The 16,536-nt window shown below is 38.6% G+C and overlaps 1 protein-coding gene across 10 annotated transcripts in view; it reads right to left on the reverse strand.

The window, feature by feature from the left end:
• The window catches only part of LOC121675414 (activating transcription factor 7 interacting protein), an 88,564-nt gene that overhangs the window by 36,133 nt on the left and 35,895 nt on the right, over positions 1-16,536 (reverse strand). For all 10 annotated transcript variants that reach the window (XM_042050883.1, XM_042050882.1, XM_042050878.1 and 7 more), the window contains 6 exons: positions 8,417-9,468; positions 5,341-5,427; positions 3,162-3,307; positions 1,886-2,023; positions 698-763; positions 96-169 (listed from right to left, as the gene is read on the reverse strand). In XM_042050883.1, the coding sequence (XP_041906817.1) occupies positions 96-169; positions 698-763; positions 1,886-2,023; positions 3,162-3,307; positions 5,341-5,427; positions 8,417-9,461 (1,556 nt within the window). In that variant the 5' untranslated portion in view covers positions 9,462-9,468. The remainder of the gene's footprint in view (positions 1-95; positions 170-697; positions 764-1,885; positions 2,024-3,161; positions 3,308-5,340; positions 5,428-8,416; positions 9,469-16,536) is intronic.

Below are 16,536 nucleotides of genomic sequence, written 5' to 3' on the forward strand. Positions count from 1 at the left end.
AAAAAAAAGGAACTACAGAAATTATCAATGACATTAGGTATCTGAAGTGTCCTATTGCAAATTTTAACACAGTCACAGTGGTGTGCTTTGCTTACCGATACGTGGCGTTGTTTACGTTTGCAGTGTCGGCTGCTGCTTTCCCTGGAGATGCAGGGGCATTTGCCACATTCTACACAGAATGAGAGAGAGAGGCCATAACAAAACAACTCTAAGTCAGCTTGCAAACTTATGCTTTCATTCTATTTCATATCCATTCACTGCTGTGTGAGAGATTCATTTTCTGAAGCCAACATTGCAGAAGAATTTGACATATTTTACAACTATCCAAAATCTCCTTGGTCCTACTGCCTCCCTCTCCTACAGCCTCTCTCTCCTCTTCCTCCTCTCCCCCCTCAGAATCAAGGTAGTGGAATTCAGTTTTATTTACACTGTACTCTTCCTACTGAAGTAAATTAGACTCAGTTACATACAGTTTAAGGTGTTTTCACACTAATAAATGGCTAAAGAAGCTTCTCTACAAATCAGAATTACATAACAGATGTTAAGACTTCTTTAACCAAACCAGACAAGCCTGGTTTGTTAATGCCATTGAATAAACAAGTCACATCTTTCTGCATATAAATTTTCTTTATTTTCCAATACAAGGCTTAGGCTAACTCAGGAAAAAAACCCAAACCCCAACAGATCTAGTTCTTACTTCCTGTCTCTTCTTCAAGTCCTCCTTGGCTGCTCCAACCCGCTTTGTCAATCTCGCAATTTTAGCCTAAACAGGAAGAAGATGAAAACAAACAAAACCATAAATATTCCCCTAAGAACCATCACAGAAATTTTACAAACTGAAAGACATATAACTAAGACATCAAATGCTATTTTCATATCAGGGAAATTATTCTTCCTTGAAATACAGTACAACCATATATTATTTTCAACTATATTACAGCAGAAGGACAAATGTATGCATCACAATCGAGGTATGTTAGAGACAAGTTAAATTATTTTCCTTCCTATTCACAACTGCACAAACTGAATCCATCTTGCATGTTCACACAAAACTACATCAATGAAAGCCTTATATGATGTTATTAATTTGACACTCTAGTTGATGGCTAAAGATACTGGTAAACAAGTATATTGAAAGCATCTTAGAAAGCACTTAAAAAGTCTACATAAAATGTCTTGGCAACAAGAGGAAAGAGTTGTATCTTGGGAACACGTCTGGCAAACTGTGTATTTCTTTTAATGCAAAAAGTAAAATGGCCTTATTGTTTGAATTTGTTATGACATAAGCTTTTAATTGTTTTGTCAGTACAAAATTCTTTGAATTTTGTGATGTTCCTCATGTTACCACTATGTACATATGTTCTATAAAGAATGCAGGAAAGCATGCTGCATTCAACACTAGCTATTTGCTTCCTTGCTAGAACACATCAACTATTTATTTTCTGGGGAAACAACATGTGATGCAGAATATTCAAAGTCCAGTGCTACTGTCCTCTCGTTTCTACATGTTCCCATTTTTAAGCAAATTTCCAGCTTCATAAAGACCATAGATATTTTCATATTTAGCATTTTTTTGAAAAATGTCTAAGTGGAACAGAAGAGTGGAAAAACAGTCCACTAACAGCTAATGAATCAGTTCGCCAAAAGGAAGATCCACTTTGGGGTTTCTGTATGATTAATTGGTTGCTTCCCTCCTTCTGAGTAGGAAAACACAGTTTTACAATTCAAAAGGAACATTAGTGTTTGCTGCTCCCCCGAGCGCCTCCTCCCCTTGCGGAGTCAAAATGGTTTCCCTACTGGCAACTATAGGAACCTTACTACTAAATATTGAGGAAGTTATTTTTGAATTCGACCCTAGTATGCAGCTGAACACACAAACACTCACCTGCATTTCAGTAAGCACTGTTTTATGCCTCTTGTTGCATTCTACTTTCTCCATTCGAGTTTTCAAGTCTGCCAGAGTCTTGTCAAATACTGCACACTGCAAAGCGGTAAGCTTTTCTTCTAAAAGTCTCTGGATAATCTGCAAAATTGTTATATTAAAAAAAAAAAACCCCAACAATGCAATCCCAAAATTTGGGAGACCATCTATAAAAATATTACCAACTCTTAAATATCCTGCTATAAATAGAACAATGACAACTCTTGTGCCCTGTCAATCAAATAAATCTACAGTCAGCAATAAGCATGTGGATGCACAGCTAAGTGTGACAATTTTGGAAAATACAAATGGTTTGCCATTAATTCAACAAATTCATTTCCCTGCAGTATGATAAGTGTATAAAACCTTGCTATATATAAAAAGAACCTTAACAACAGAAGATATTTTCTTAAACTGCAGTGTTTACACAAATTAATTGCTCTTCTTTTCTATTTCTGAGAGGGACATTGGCATTCAAAGAATAGAAACTAAGGACATTCAACAAAAACTTTTTTCTGAGATGTATTTTCCCCTAGCAAAAATGCACTGTTGCCTTTCTTGCAGAAGCTAAAAATAAAAGAAGACTGGTTTTCACAAAGTTTACTTGATAAAGTTATTATTTCATGTTTTGCTCCCTTCTATACCAATTGCAGTGCAAAATGTTTTCTTAAGAAACAAAAATAAATAAGCTACAAATGTGGTTTAGTTTTTCCCATCCTAAATTAATGAAGTTACAACATATGCTAATTAACTAATGGAAGAACAGCACGATTTTCTTTTCTTCAAGACCATAAGTTCCGTATACAGCAATCGTGCAGTCAGGCTATTAACAGCTCTACAAAAATCTGCAAAATGCCACGTTGATTATACTCGTGTTTGGAAACAGCCTTTCTTTTAATCTAGGCACACAATGAAGTGCATCACGTATAAACTTCACCATGGTGAAATAACTCATTTTCAGTCTAGAGTCACATGAGACTTCAAGTATTTTATACATTTAAAATATAACTCCTGCAGCATAGTTTTCAAATGGTATTTGGTCTCTTCTTAAAGGAGGGCTGCGCAGTACTTTATATGAATTAAGCACCTTTGTTATTTGAATTACATCCAATATTCAACTACAAAAAAGAGAAAGTGTCTGGGGACACAGAGTGTGTGGGGAAGGACAGATAATTCAAAGATGGTAACCCCCAAGTGAGAGGTGTGTGTCTATGTTCTTTGCTCTGCACCTCTCTTCTACCTTTTGTAATTTTTGGTCAACATCCTTTCTGGCTGTAATTTTTACTTGGAGTTCTGCTTCATAATCTTCTCCCATGTACCGACGATGTTTAGAATGAACATTGTCCATGTCATCAGATTTGGAACGCTTTCTCTTTGATGCTTCACCTGGAACAATAGATACAACTGCTCATGAGGAGCTCCTTAAAAAACAGGTATCTTCAGAATGCCATGATTACTATGAAGTTGTTCTCAGTTTAAGCTTTTTCATTCTAAACCAGTAAGAATGCCTTTGGAAAAACATGCTTGATGACATCACAGGACAAAACCTGTCCTTTTGTATCTGTACATTACTGCCCTATCAGTGAGTTCTGCTTTGTGATTCACCCTATGATTTCCCCAAATGCAAAATGGTTCTACTACCGCCATTGCCCTCTCTGGAACTTCCCTCCAGTTCTTCCTGCTCCTATCAGCACCATCCTATAATGAAACATGGCTTCTGAGAAGCAAACCAAAACCTTCTTCTGAAAAACAAATCTGCTTCTTAGAATTCCAGCCAAATAAAACTACATCTCATTTCACTGTGCCAACAATTAACTGTGTTTACCTGCAATGAAGTTTTAACTTGTACCTCCAACACCTGACTGAAAAAACATTCAAACTTTTTTCTTACTTCTTGGGTAAGAAGGAAAGTAAAAATCTAACAAAAGAACAGGCTCAAAACAGAACTAGATTATAAAAGTAATTTTCATCACAGTCATGAAGCACAAAAAAACCAGAGACCTCATTCACTCCTCCAGCTTCTGGCAATGTGTCCAGCAGGTTCTTGAGGACAAAAGGGACATCTGCTTTTAAATAATCCTCAGATTATTTAACAAGGACCCAGGGAACTACAGGATTATCAGCCTTACCTCAATCCCTGGGAACGTGATGGAGCAAGTAAGTCTGGATAGAAATCCACTCCAAGCCTATTAAGAAGGTGGTGATGGGGAGTAGAATGGATTTATCAAGGGGAAATCATGCATCATCAGCCTGATAGCCTTCTACAGTGAGACCACTGTCTTGGTGGATGAGAGAAGAGCATCTTTAGTAAAGCTTCTGACACCCAAAACATCCCTAAGTCCTGATGTATGGCCTAGATAATTGGACAGGCTCAACTGTTGGGCTCCAGGAGCTGTGACTATTGACACATTGTCCAGCTGGAGCTCAGTAATGTACACCAGCAGATGCTAATGGTACCAACACTACATCTTCATTCATGACCTAGATAATGGGGTAAGATGATACAGGCAGCAACTTGCAGGTGATACAAAACTGGAAGGAGCGACCTGTACACTCCTAAGCGGTTATGCTGCCATTTGGGGTCACACTGACAAATTGGAGAAATGGGCAAACAAGAACCTCATGAAGTACAAAAAAAGGAAATGCCCAAGTACTACACTTGGGTAGCAATAAAACCATGTACTAGTACAGGCTGGGAACTCACTGGCTGGAAAACAGCTTTGCAGAAAAAGCCCTGGTGGCCTTCATGTACATGAAGTTGAACATGGGCCATCAATGTGCCCTGTTGGCAAAGAAGGCCAACAACATTCTTGGTTGCCTGAGAATGAGTACTGACAGCAAGCTGAGGGAGGTACTTACTCCCCTCTAACCAGGGAATGTGAGCCTGAACCTTGAGTCTTTTGACCAGTTCTGGGTTTCTAAATACAAAAAATATGTGAGCATACTGGAATAGAGTACAGAGTAGAGTCACCAAGATGTTTTAGAGACTGCATGATTCATCAAGAGCTGGAATTGTTCAACTGGAGAAGGCCATTAGGGGAGATTTTATCATGTGTGTAAATTACCCAGACAGGTAGAGAACGAACAGATAGAGCAAGACTCTTAGTGAGTAGCACTGACAGGACAAGAGAAATGGATGTAAATTGAAATACAGGCATTTCCACTCAAACATATAAAAACTTTTTTACTGTGAGGGTGGTCAAACACTGAAATCACAAAACTGGAAATTTGTGGAATCTTCATCTGTGGAAATACTCAAAACTTGTCAAGACATGGTTCTGAGCAAACTGGTCTCTAGTTGACCTGGTTTTTAACAGTGGCATTGGACTACATAATCATCAAAGGTCCCTTCCAAACCTAATGATTCTGTGCTTCTAACATACCACCCAGTGAAATATAATGGTTTTAACATTACATACTTTTCTCTATTTGCTTCTCCTCTTCTTTGTGGGCCTCTTCTCCTTCTTTATCTTCACACTCCTTTCTTCTCTCCCCCTCCACCTCTTCTATAAACAGAAGAAAAAAATCCATGTGACACTTACTCAGACCTACAAAAGTCTCGTAACAGTCCTATTTTGACTAATGAATTTAGAAAACTTATGAAAAAACATGTCAGGGAGGGCAAGAGACATAAGTATGACAAAAGGGAATGCAGATATGAAAGAAATAAGGGGATACCCTGAAAACGAAAATTTGAACTATCATGCAACACATTAAGACTCACTTCTGAATTTGCTTAGCATTTAAATCAGAATAATTGAACTGTAATTACGAGGGTAACATGTTTCAGTTACCTCTGAAACAAAGTGATGTATTTTTAATGTAGCTAAAGTTCTCAACAAATTATTTTAGCTTATTTTTCCACTTAGGGAGAAAGTATAAATTCTCCCTATAAGAATTAATATATAAAATATAAATTTTATATAAAAATATAAAAATTTCAGTAACAAAATACTAGTATGTTCAATTGGCAAATTCAACCATAATCTTAATGGTAGAAAAGGCCTAGATTCTTCTTAGGTTAGCAAATATGAATTTTAATTTGAAGTTTCTTGGTAATACAAAGTATCACAATTTAGGACTAGTCATTTAAAATTATACTGTTTAGGAAATGCTTAAATAGACAAAAACCTGAAGCCCCAAACACACAGATAAAAATGGTAGCACTTCCTGAAAAATTTTATTGTATATTCCACGAACTTCCATTATGTGTTTCATACATATGTGTATGAAACAAGCTTCCATTATGTGTTTCTGTGCTTCCTTGTCATGTGCTTGTTTGCTTACGCAAAAAGCTCCAGGGTTTTCTGATGTATGACCTTTCATTACAAAAATCTATGACTACATAGCTATCATATTTCATATTCCATTTGGAAAAGACATTCTATTAATCTGTCCATTTGAATAAAGTCTTCTGATACCATTCTTTCACTGTTGTTTAGCCATGCTGGTTTTCCATCTGAACTTTTTGAAATCGTACTTCTTAACTGAGCAGTTTGCACCTGTTTCTCCAACACAGCATCTTGAAATGATCTCTGTATGGTCTCCACGGTTTTAATTTTCACAGATTCTTTCCAAAATTACTCTTTATAAGGTAACTCTACCTGTTTTCTCATACAACTGTTTCCTCCCTATGCAACCTCTCTGCTATTATCTTTGTTGCTGGTTAAGGACAGAACATCACAATGACCAATTTTTGTTTCATGAACGGTCTCAGTTACTGCCACACAACTGTAAAAGTCATAAACTGTTATTAGCCAATAAATAAAACAACTAGTCAAAATAATTTGTCTTGTCACCAAAGTGAAAAATCTGAAAAAGTATTGCTGGATATATTAATTTTAAACTTCTGCAAACTGTAGTCCAGTATTTAATATTCACTTCAGTCTTTTTGCTCCATAGCAAACTCCTCTGTGACCCCAGAGTGTTTTCTCATTGTGTAAGGATGAAAAAAGTAAACCTAATGTCTTCTATGAGAGAACGCTTAAAATGCAGTGAAAACAAAGACAATCAATTTATTTGTAATGTTCGTTTCATAAAAGAGACTCCTAACACACTACATTTTTGACACACAACCTTCTTTCCCCCTGCTTTCCCCACCTCCAATAGTTTCTGGAAGACTTTAAGTCTTCCAGAACAGTGGAACACACAATGGTATCAACAGTGCACAATAATGGTATCACTTTTTCAATCTCATTGACAACAGGTAACACCTAAGTAAGATCCTTAGCAGAAACTAATGGAACTTACCTTATCTCTGTTTAACTAGCTTAAATTTAAAGGTAAATATTAGGAAAGAAGGAGTCTAAAACAGGGCTGCAAAGCTGGGTCTTATCTCTGTTTCTCTAGCTGTTTCAGAAACTGAAGACTCAGAATACCAGTCTCACCATCAGTAAAATAAGATTCAAGAAACTGCGGTTACTAACTTCCCAGAGACTAAAAAAATCTGAATCTTGTTTAAGCTATGAGATTTCTACCCAGTCAATCATATTTAAACACACTTGGGTTATTATGGTAATCATTTAATAAAAGCTAAACAATGGAGGGGATGGAGGGAGAAGAGGGAGAGGAAGAAAAACCAACAAAAAAACTCCAACCCCAAGATAATTTGAAACATCATCTTTCTTAATTACAGATAAAAGAACAGTGTCAACTTTTCTGTGAATTATTAATCTGTTTTATTTTCAGAAGTGCAATAGTATAACAATGACTGCCCATTGTCAAAAAGAAAAAAAGCTTACAAAGCTGTATGAAATAGTAAACTATAGAGGACATTCATTCAGTTTAATTTAGAAAAATGTTCTGCTAACTACATGAAGAGATCCCACACTTAACATTTAAAAGCATCAATCAGTTGATATAGTCATCGAAGAAAACTTAGATAAAAACCACTGAGTTAAATGAATGAAAGCTACATGATATGAAAACAATAAGTGACATGCATTTTTCATTAAACTTTTCCAATACTGTCTTTCAGGGGGGGAAAAAAGGTAAAAGAGGAGTTGTGGCACATCTGGATTACACGCATGTTTTCCTTATCATTTATTTGCATGTTGAAGAAAGCTGAAATCCTTTCTTCCTCTTGAGAGCAGTAAATGAATGCATTTCTCTTCTCACAAATCTTTCTGTTCCCTCTCTGACAATTACTCATCTTTCCTCTTTTTCCACCCACTACCTCACCCAAGTTTGCACCCAAATTTGCAGAGTATGAAAAAAATCCCCAAATCAAACCAACAAGAAAACAACAAAAAAACCCACAAAACCAAAACCCTAAACAAAGAAATCAAAACAACTCAAATCTCAAAGATGACCATTTTTTGGTGCTAATATCTTTTTTTCCTGGGCCTCAAATACCAGCCTTGAAAACTAAGGCTACATAACATTACTGGTGGGTAAGACTGTCTTTTTGATTTAGAAACATGCCACAAGCGTGTCACTAAGAAATGAACAAAATCCCAAATTTCAATGGAAACTAGCAATTTAGAAAATTCTTACCTGGAAGACTTGGCTTGTTTGGTAGTATTCCTTCAACATGTTCCTCCTTCTCATCACAGGGATCCTCTTCATCAGACAGCACTAAGAAAGCCTCTTTTGGCAGACTTTCATTGCTTTCCTGTTTGGATGGTGAACCCAAACAGTTGTCTATTTTCTCTTCTAAATCTGGGACTGTGTCATCCACTGGAAGCAGAGAACTTTTAGAAAAACAGCTCAGATCATCTTCAGCAGGGGCTAGTTTTTCCAAAATTGGAATAATTTCATCTGTTTCCATACAGTCAGTATTGTCCAAGATAGTTTCACCTGGCTCATCTATTGTCTTCGGAACAGTGGTTTCTGAAAGTCCTGCACTGCCTTCTTGTTTTTCCTGGTCAGCTTCCATACTGCTAGAGATGGCTGCTTCTCCAACAGCCTCTTCAACAGTTACCTCTTCAGTCCTCTTTTCCTCACCAGATGAACTGGAATTAACAGTTAAATCATTCACGTCCCCCTTTGCTTCAGAAGACTCACTAATATTACAGACTGATTTACTTTCACCTTCCAATGGTATATCATTCTTTCTTTGGTCCAAATGATCTTTTCTACTATTTTCTTCATGGAAGTTATCTTTATTGTTACCAATCACTCCATTTTCAGCCTCGCGATTTACTGCAGTGTCAGTATCTTTAGCTTGCTCAGGAGTAACATTTTCTGAAGACAGCATAAGAGGTTTGGATTCTATGTCATTGACTATGTTTCCTGCCCTACTCTCAGGGCTTTTGGCCTCACTAATTTCATCAGAAGCTGTTCTTCTTTCCTCAGAGTTAACACACAACTCAACCATGCCATTAATTTCTTTCTTGTCTTCCATACAGTCTGTATTGCTTAAAAGGGAATTTACATCAGAATCGCCATTCTCATGTTTTCCATTTAACAGTTTCACTTCAGTTGTCTTCAACAGCTCCTCTTTAACCTTATAGACAGCTTCAAGTTGTTGCCGATCACTTACTCTCATTGTTTTTCGTGCTTTAAAGACTTTTTTCTGAGGTTCCTCTGTGCTATCCATCTTAGCCCTTAAAAAAAAAAAATTCAGAAAGAACTGTGAAGGTAAAAATTTATCACTGTCATATTACACTGCTACTAAGAAAGACTAATGTTTAGCACATTTTAAAGTAAACCAGTTGAAATGTTACTGACAAAACAAAAAAAAAAACCCACCTGTCAACACTTAAATTTTATTTGACCTCCCAAAAAGTGAATCCAAGTTTCTCTATATGCTGCACAAACACATTTCTGCAAAGCTCACAGAGATCACACTATAATATCATGCAGTAATATTCCGACTACACATTTTAGACCACTTGTCTCATAGTATTCTATTAAAAATAAATATTACACTAAGGTAAGAGCCAGCAGCCTCTCTTCTCACAGAAAGGTATGTTAGAAATGAACTTATTTTCAGATACCATTACATAGGGACTCTTCAACCACCTGTTCTAGAATTTGCTGAAACAAATCTGGAGATTCTGTAAATTCCCGTGGTAAAGAGGTCCATCATAACTGTTGCTTTCTCCCAGTAGTGGGGTCTTCCCATTCAAAGGCAAATATATCTCTGCTGTTTTTTGCTAGTGGACATGTCCAAAATGCATCTTTCAAGTCAATTACAATGAACCACACGTAATTATGGGGTATCTTGCTTAGTAAAGTACATGGATTAGGGACTACCGGGGTGGTGTACTTGAACAAGTTTATTTAATTCCCTCAAATCTTGAACAAGTCTGTATGTCCCATCTGGTTTCCTGATAAGTAAAATAGGGGTATTATAAGGGGACATGCAGGGTTCTAACAATCCATCCTTTAAAAGTTCTTCAATTATATTTTGTAATCCCCTTCTTCCTTCCAGAGATAAAGGATACCGTTTCACATGGACGGGTTGGCTCCCTTCCTTCAATTTTATTTCCAGGGGAGAGATATTCAGCCCACCTCTCTTATCTTTAGCCACCCATACCACTGGATTTATTTCCCTCTAATCTTCTATAGTCAATTTAAATAGTTTTACCACCCTTCTATCCTCCTTTGGAATCACCCCAATCCCCAATTGCACTTGTAGATCTCTCCCTAATAAGCTGGTGCCAACCTCTGGTATTATTACAAAACTAGGTATTATTTCTTTACCATTTCCTAAAACTTTCACTTGTTCTTCTATGGGGGCATGAAATCCCTCCCTGTTCACTCCAATTATTCTAGTTTGGTCACTCCCTTTCACACACCCACAGGGGATTTGAATTAAACTTGATCTCTCAGTTCCTGAATCAACCATAAACACATATTCCTCTTCTTGGGGTCCTACTTTTAAATTTTTCAAGGGCTCTTCATGGTATTTGGACCCCAAAAAGAGGACCCTGACACCCCCAATCTTGTGTATAAGCTCCTGATTCCATCATTTGGGAAGTTTTAACCTCTCTGTGTAGTTCTGGGCACTCTCTTTTAAAATGTCCCACTTTTCCACACTAGAAACATTTCTTGGGACCTGTCTGCGAGGTGGTCATCCCCCATCCTCCTCCCTGGGGTCTCCTAACATCATACTGAAGGCTTCCCTTGGCCACTCCTCTGCCTCTTCCAGCCTCATTCCCAGTTCGTCATTTCAGTACTTGGTCTACAGTAGCCACCATGAACTTGGCCTTATTTTTCTGTTTTTCATCATCCCTTCTAACATAAACTTTCTGAGCTTCCCTCAACAATTCACTTAATTCTTTATCACTCCAATCCTCTATTTTTCCCAATTTTTTCTTTATGTCTGGCCATGCTTTGGTAACATGTCGCAATGACTGCCACTGACCACTGCCCAGGCTAGCTCCAGCGGTATGCGACAGGAGTGGGGAGCAGCTGGAGGCTCTCGGCTTTAAAGCTGCTCCTCAGGAGTTCAGCTCTGCCCAGGGGAGCTGAAGCTCCAGGCACAGTGGCTGTCAGCAGTCCGGACGAGGGAGAGGATAAAAAGTAGCAAGGAGGCCTGCCACACGGGATAATCCAAATCCACTGGAGGCAACTCACAGGAGACAAGCCTCGAGCAGCTCCAGGGAACCTCTTATAAAGCGAGGTGTTACAATGGGGATGGCTTAACTGGGGACCAATAGAAATATCTAAGGGAGGGATATGGACGAGGATAGACATTTCCTTGGGCCAATAGCCTCAAGGGGAGGAGGGAAAGGGATCACAAGCCCCAATGGGGCGTCAAGGTTTAGGGGATTTCCAAAGGGGGAGGTATCTAGAAGGGTAGGGTCTCGGGGGATTGATGAGGACCATATAAGGGTAAACTGGGAGGTTTCAGGTGATGGACACTGAACCGTCGGGAACAACAGGAGGGGTTTGGGTGATTGATAGGGAAAGAGCTAGAACAAGGGGAGGAGAACAACCATGTAGGGAGCACCGGGGGAGCGGCTTGGGTCTGGGGCAAACCAACTGGGAATAAGGACTAGGGAAGGTAGGGATGAACCATTGGGGTACAGAAAACTTACATAAAAATACAATAAAGGTATCGCATCACCACAGTAACAAAACTTACTTTCAATAGTTCTCTGCCTGCAACACTTTTAAGATCTATTACAGAATACTGCTGCATATTCTTCTGAGCCTTTGTAACCAGGCAGTGGGCAGTTCATCTTGCTGTTCTTTATTTTCAAATGCCTTTTCACAATTCTGTCCTTTTCGTGCTGCCTCTTTAATTCTCCTTATTGCCAATCTTCTATAATTGGACATATTATTCCTTCAATTGTATTCTGATCCCAGTTAGGTCTTACTAGGGGAATTTCTGTTCACCAGGTATTCCCCTTGAACATCGAGTGGATTTTTTCTCTCCCATATTTTTATTCCTGCAATTCTTATAATTTGTCTTCCTTCTGGGGTAAACAGGGCTCCTAAAACAAACTGCATTTCCTCCCAGATGTAAATAGTTGAGCCTAAGAATTGATCCAGTTGTTCTCCTAGCCCCAAGGGGTCCTCTAATATAGTACTCATTTCCCTTTTAAATTCTCTTTCTTCAACACTGTTTAAAAGTACATTAACAAACTCCACCCCTTCTTGTGTTCCACACACAGATACCTCTCTCAGGGGAAACACGGACATATTTGTGTTAGCATCCGAGGTGATACTTGAAAATGGGAAGGGAAATTTTGGACATCTCTCTTTAATTGTGCTACCTCTGTAGTCCTTGTCCTCTGTGACAGCTGGTCTGTCCTATTTTGAGATTTTATTGCTTCAGTAAAACCAGCGCCACTACATGGGCCCGCCATTTTGTGGGGACCAGCCCCACCACGCAGATCCGCTATTTTAGGGGGACCAGCCCTACCATGTGCATCTGCCATTTTATGGGGATCAGCCCCTGCCATTATCGCCCCTTTGCTGCTCTGCTGCTTCTTCCTCTAAATTTAGACCATTCGGTCCCCCTGTCAGGCACATAGGGAGGGGGCAGGTGGTCTAAGGGGTCCCATTTTTCCCTCCTTCTCTCCCCTTTAAGCTCCATTAAGCTCTTGGTCACAAATATGGACGAATATTTTCTCCAGCAAGCAGCATAGTCCCTCCTTTCTTCTATCTTCTGAGGTTCTTTTGTGTTTACATAAAAATTTAGTGCCTGACATACCCATTCGTCCAATGACCCATATCTCAGGCAGTACAATAGGTCTGGCCCAATAGGTTCCTTCGTCTATTCAAACATACAACACCAGATAATTTTTCCATGATCCTTCCCCTGGGTACAAGCCAGTTCCTCTTGTCCCTAGTTCCTGAGCATCCTCCCCCTAAGGGACTGTCCAGATGTATGCTCAGAGTGGAGCACTTACATCCCTCTCCACTCCTCCTGACCTTCCTGCTGCAGCTGGTGCCCATTTCCTAGTACTCCCTGCAGGACTTCCTTCTCTCAAAGCCACTCGTTTTGTCCCTTCACTGGCCACACCCCTCGCAGGATAACGGCACCGCAGTTAGAAGGACTCCACACTTGCTTCACAGGCAATTCTGCGTATCAAGCACACCCACTCAGTCCTGCTTCTCCCAGATGCCCAGGTAATACTCGACAGCCAATTTCCTACCTGGGCCCTGTGCACAGGTGTTACCAGCTGCTGCACATGAACTCTGTTCTTTCTCTGACTTTTCCCTCTCTCTACCTTTCCTCTCCCCTTTTTTGCTTCGAGAGTCCCCTGTCTGGGTCTCACCTGCAGCCCTCACAGGGCATGACAATGGGTTGGGGCTGCTGAAATCAGCAGGGTGCACCTTCCCCTCCTCCCGTTGTCCTACTTCGAAGGATCAGAGGCCAAGGATCCCGGATGAGTCCCCAGATTGTTAAAAAAATCAACTAACTTTTAGATACAATTAAATGGGGACAAAGTCATTGAAGCAAAAGAAAACTGCTTATTAGTAATGATTCAGCTGAGTCAAGTATTTGTCTCTCCCCTCCCAGAGCTGGATGCACACACTCTCCAACAAAATGGCTACATTTTATACCCTTTCCCCACCCGGTGTGGTCCCTGTCCCCTTTCCCATTGGCTGGGTACTCAGGAATTTACATTCTCTCCTGACTGCCTACTTTTCTGTCTCCTCCCCTCTCATCCTACCTCCTCCTTTTCAGTCAGGTCTTCAACCCCACCCCTCTCCCAGCTCACAGCAACACCCAACAAATCAACCAGAACAAATCCAAACCACAAACAACAACACATATAACCAACAACTTTCATTCATTAACTTAATAATCTTTTGGCTTCAGCAAAATATCGCCTCATCTCTCACAGGTAAAAATGAATGTAAATTGATGGATCAAGAATACTTCCATCTTTCTAAAAATATTTAATTTCATGAGTTTCAAACAGAATTAAGAACTGGGGTAAATGACAAGATTTTTATATCAAGTCACTTTTAAGGAAACTTCATTAGATTCAAAGAATTTCTCAATGTATCATTAGGATACTTTCTTCTGCATAAATAAAGTAAACTTTCATCCTCCATATCTATACAATAGTTAAATGAACTTGGATTTTTAGACCATTTTCATTCAGTTTGCAATAACATTTTACTAAGACTATTTGTGGCTGTAAAAACTAAAAGTATTGCAGCACCTTGTAGAAAAACTTCTTTCAAGGAAAACTGGTGAGTTTGCCTTCAACACAGTTATATTCATTCCATCCACCCACACAAGTTTTAAGAAAAATAAAAACGTTTATAAAAAATGTAAGAAAGATGTTAGAAAATTTATTTCATCAAGTAATACATGGAGTTAAATCCAGCATTACCTAGAAAGCTATAATGATTTTGCCGAAATACAACAAAATCTGATTTCATCTGTTTCCATTAAACAAAACAAATCCATAGGGATTTTTTAAAATATATTCTTCCCCAGTGGGCTTGCAAGTGGTCTTGCTTAATGGCCTAGGTTTAAAGGATTATATATAATAATGTTCAGAAACAGAAAGCAGCTAAGGAAGTTCTTATATCCTAAATGTAACTCAACAACTAAGATCTTGAATCCGCTGGTGCTAACAAATTTAGGTCTTCTGAAGCTACAAACCATCATAAGTTACTCCTGTCAAGCATACAGCTTTTATTAAATTTCTCAAATCATGCAAAAATTATATTAACAGGAATTAAAAGAGAAAATAATCAGGCAGTTACCTCTATATGACTTTTTGCCCCACAAGCATCAGATGAGCAAATGTTTTTAACACTGACACAGCAGAACTATTAGACAAAAGATGCACTTTAAATACTTAGTACGATTCATTTTGCAGCAGCCCCCAATCCATTTTCATTTACAGAAATAAGAAATTAATTAATAAACTGCACTTTTTCTTTTCAGGTGGCATATAAACTATTTTACAAATTTTTGGTAAAAGAAAGCAAGATTACTGCCAACACTAGCTCAGGTCAATGACAGTTTCGTGTAACCACAAGTTCAAGAGCATTTGGACAACCCTCTTGGGCAGGTGGAGTTATTCTTGGGGTTGTCCTGTGCCAGGCGAGGAGTTGGACTCAATCCTTGTGGGTCCCTTACAACTCAGGATATTCAATGATTCTACAATTCTATGAACCAAGCCGCAAAATTCAGAACACAGGTGCCACAGCCTCTAAATAACAATTTGACTCCACTCCATTTTGTAGCCAATCTCACCTACAAGTTTCATTTAGGCAGTCCTAAGACTGCCCTTTAGCCTTCTCTTCAGCAGACTGAAGCTGTCAGGCTCCCTGAGCATCTCATCACAGGTCACATGCTCTAGCTCCTATCATTTTGGCCTTCTGGATCTTTCCTAGTTTATTTGGAACAATTTTTTTGTGAAGTAAATTATTGAACATTTATCCTAACTACAACATTCTACATTGTAAGGTAAGAATATATATTCTAAAGTACAATATGAATTAAACTGCAAACCCCACAATCATGATGTACCACACATTACAATTATAAGGCCTCTTTTACACTTAGTTAACATGACCTGACAAGAACAGGGACAAAGCACAAAGCAATTTTTTGCATTTTCTTTTAACTTAACACTGAGCTTCCCTTACACTTTTCCCCAGTTCTTTTCTGCACACAATCTAGAATCCTCAGCTTTGAGTTACTCATAGTACTTAATACTTTGACTCACTCACTACTTGATCTCAGGAGCAGATGAACAAATCTTGACAGAAAGTTGTATCAGGTCTATTTATGGACTCTCAATAATACCATTATGACAATTTTTTTGCCATTCTGAACTATTCAGATTTTCTGAACTGGATTATCTACTACTGCATTGCCACTAGTGGGAGCAAAATAGAGCACCTATAGAAACACTGATCTGAAACATCACTTTACTTGATTTGAAAAAAGGTTCTCATCACATTACCATTTTCAGTCAGATGAATTATGAACTCCAGGTGAGCTGTTAATGCCTTACCAGAGCTGTCTACATGCCAAATACATTTTGTTCATATTCCTTCAGAAGAGAATACCATTTAATGCAAGAATTTTAGACCTGAAGGTACAAGAAGCATGTAAACATCTCTACTGTTTCAGAAGTGCAAGTGCAGTTTTTGAAAGCACATCCCTTCCTTCTTCCCAAGAACTTAGAATGGAAGGCACACTTTTTCACATCATTATAAAAGCACGTATCAGACTGTCA

The sequence above is a fragment of the Corvus kubaryi genome, unplaced genomic scaffold (genome assembly GCF_017639235.1).
Source record: "Corvus kubaryi isolate FWS band 111438036 unplaced genomic scaffold, C.kubaryi_AGA036_p1.0 74, whole genome shotgun sequence".
Taxonomy (NCBI): domain Eukaryota; kingdom Metazoa; phylum Chordata; class Aves; order Passeriformes; family Corvidae; genus Corvus; species Corvus kubaryi.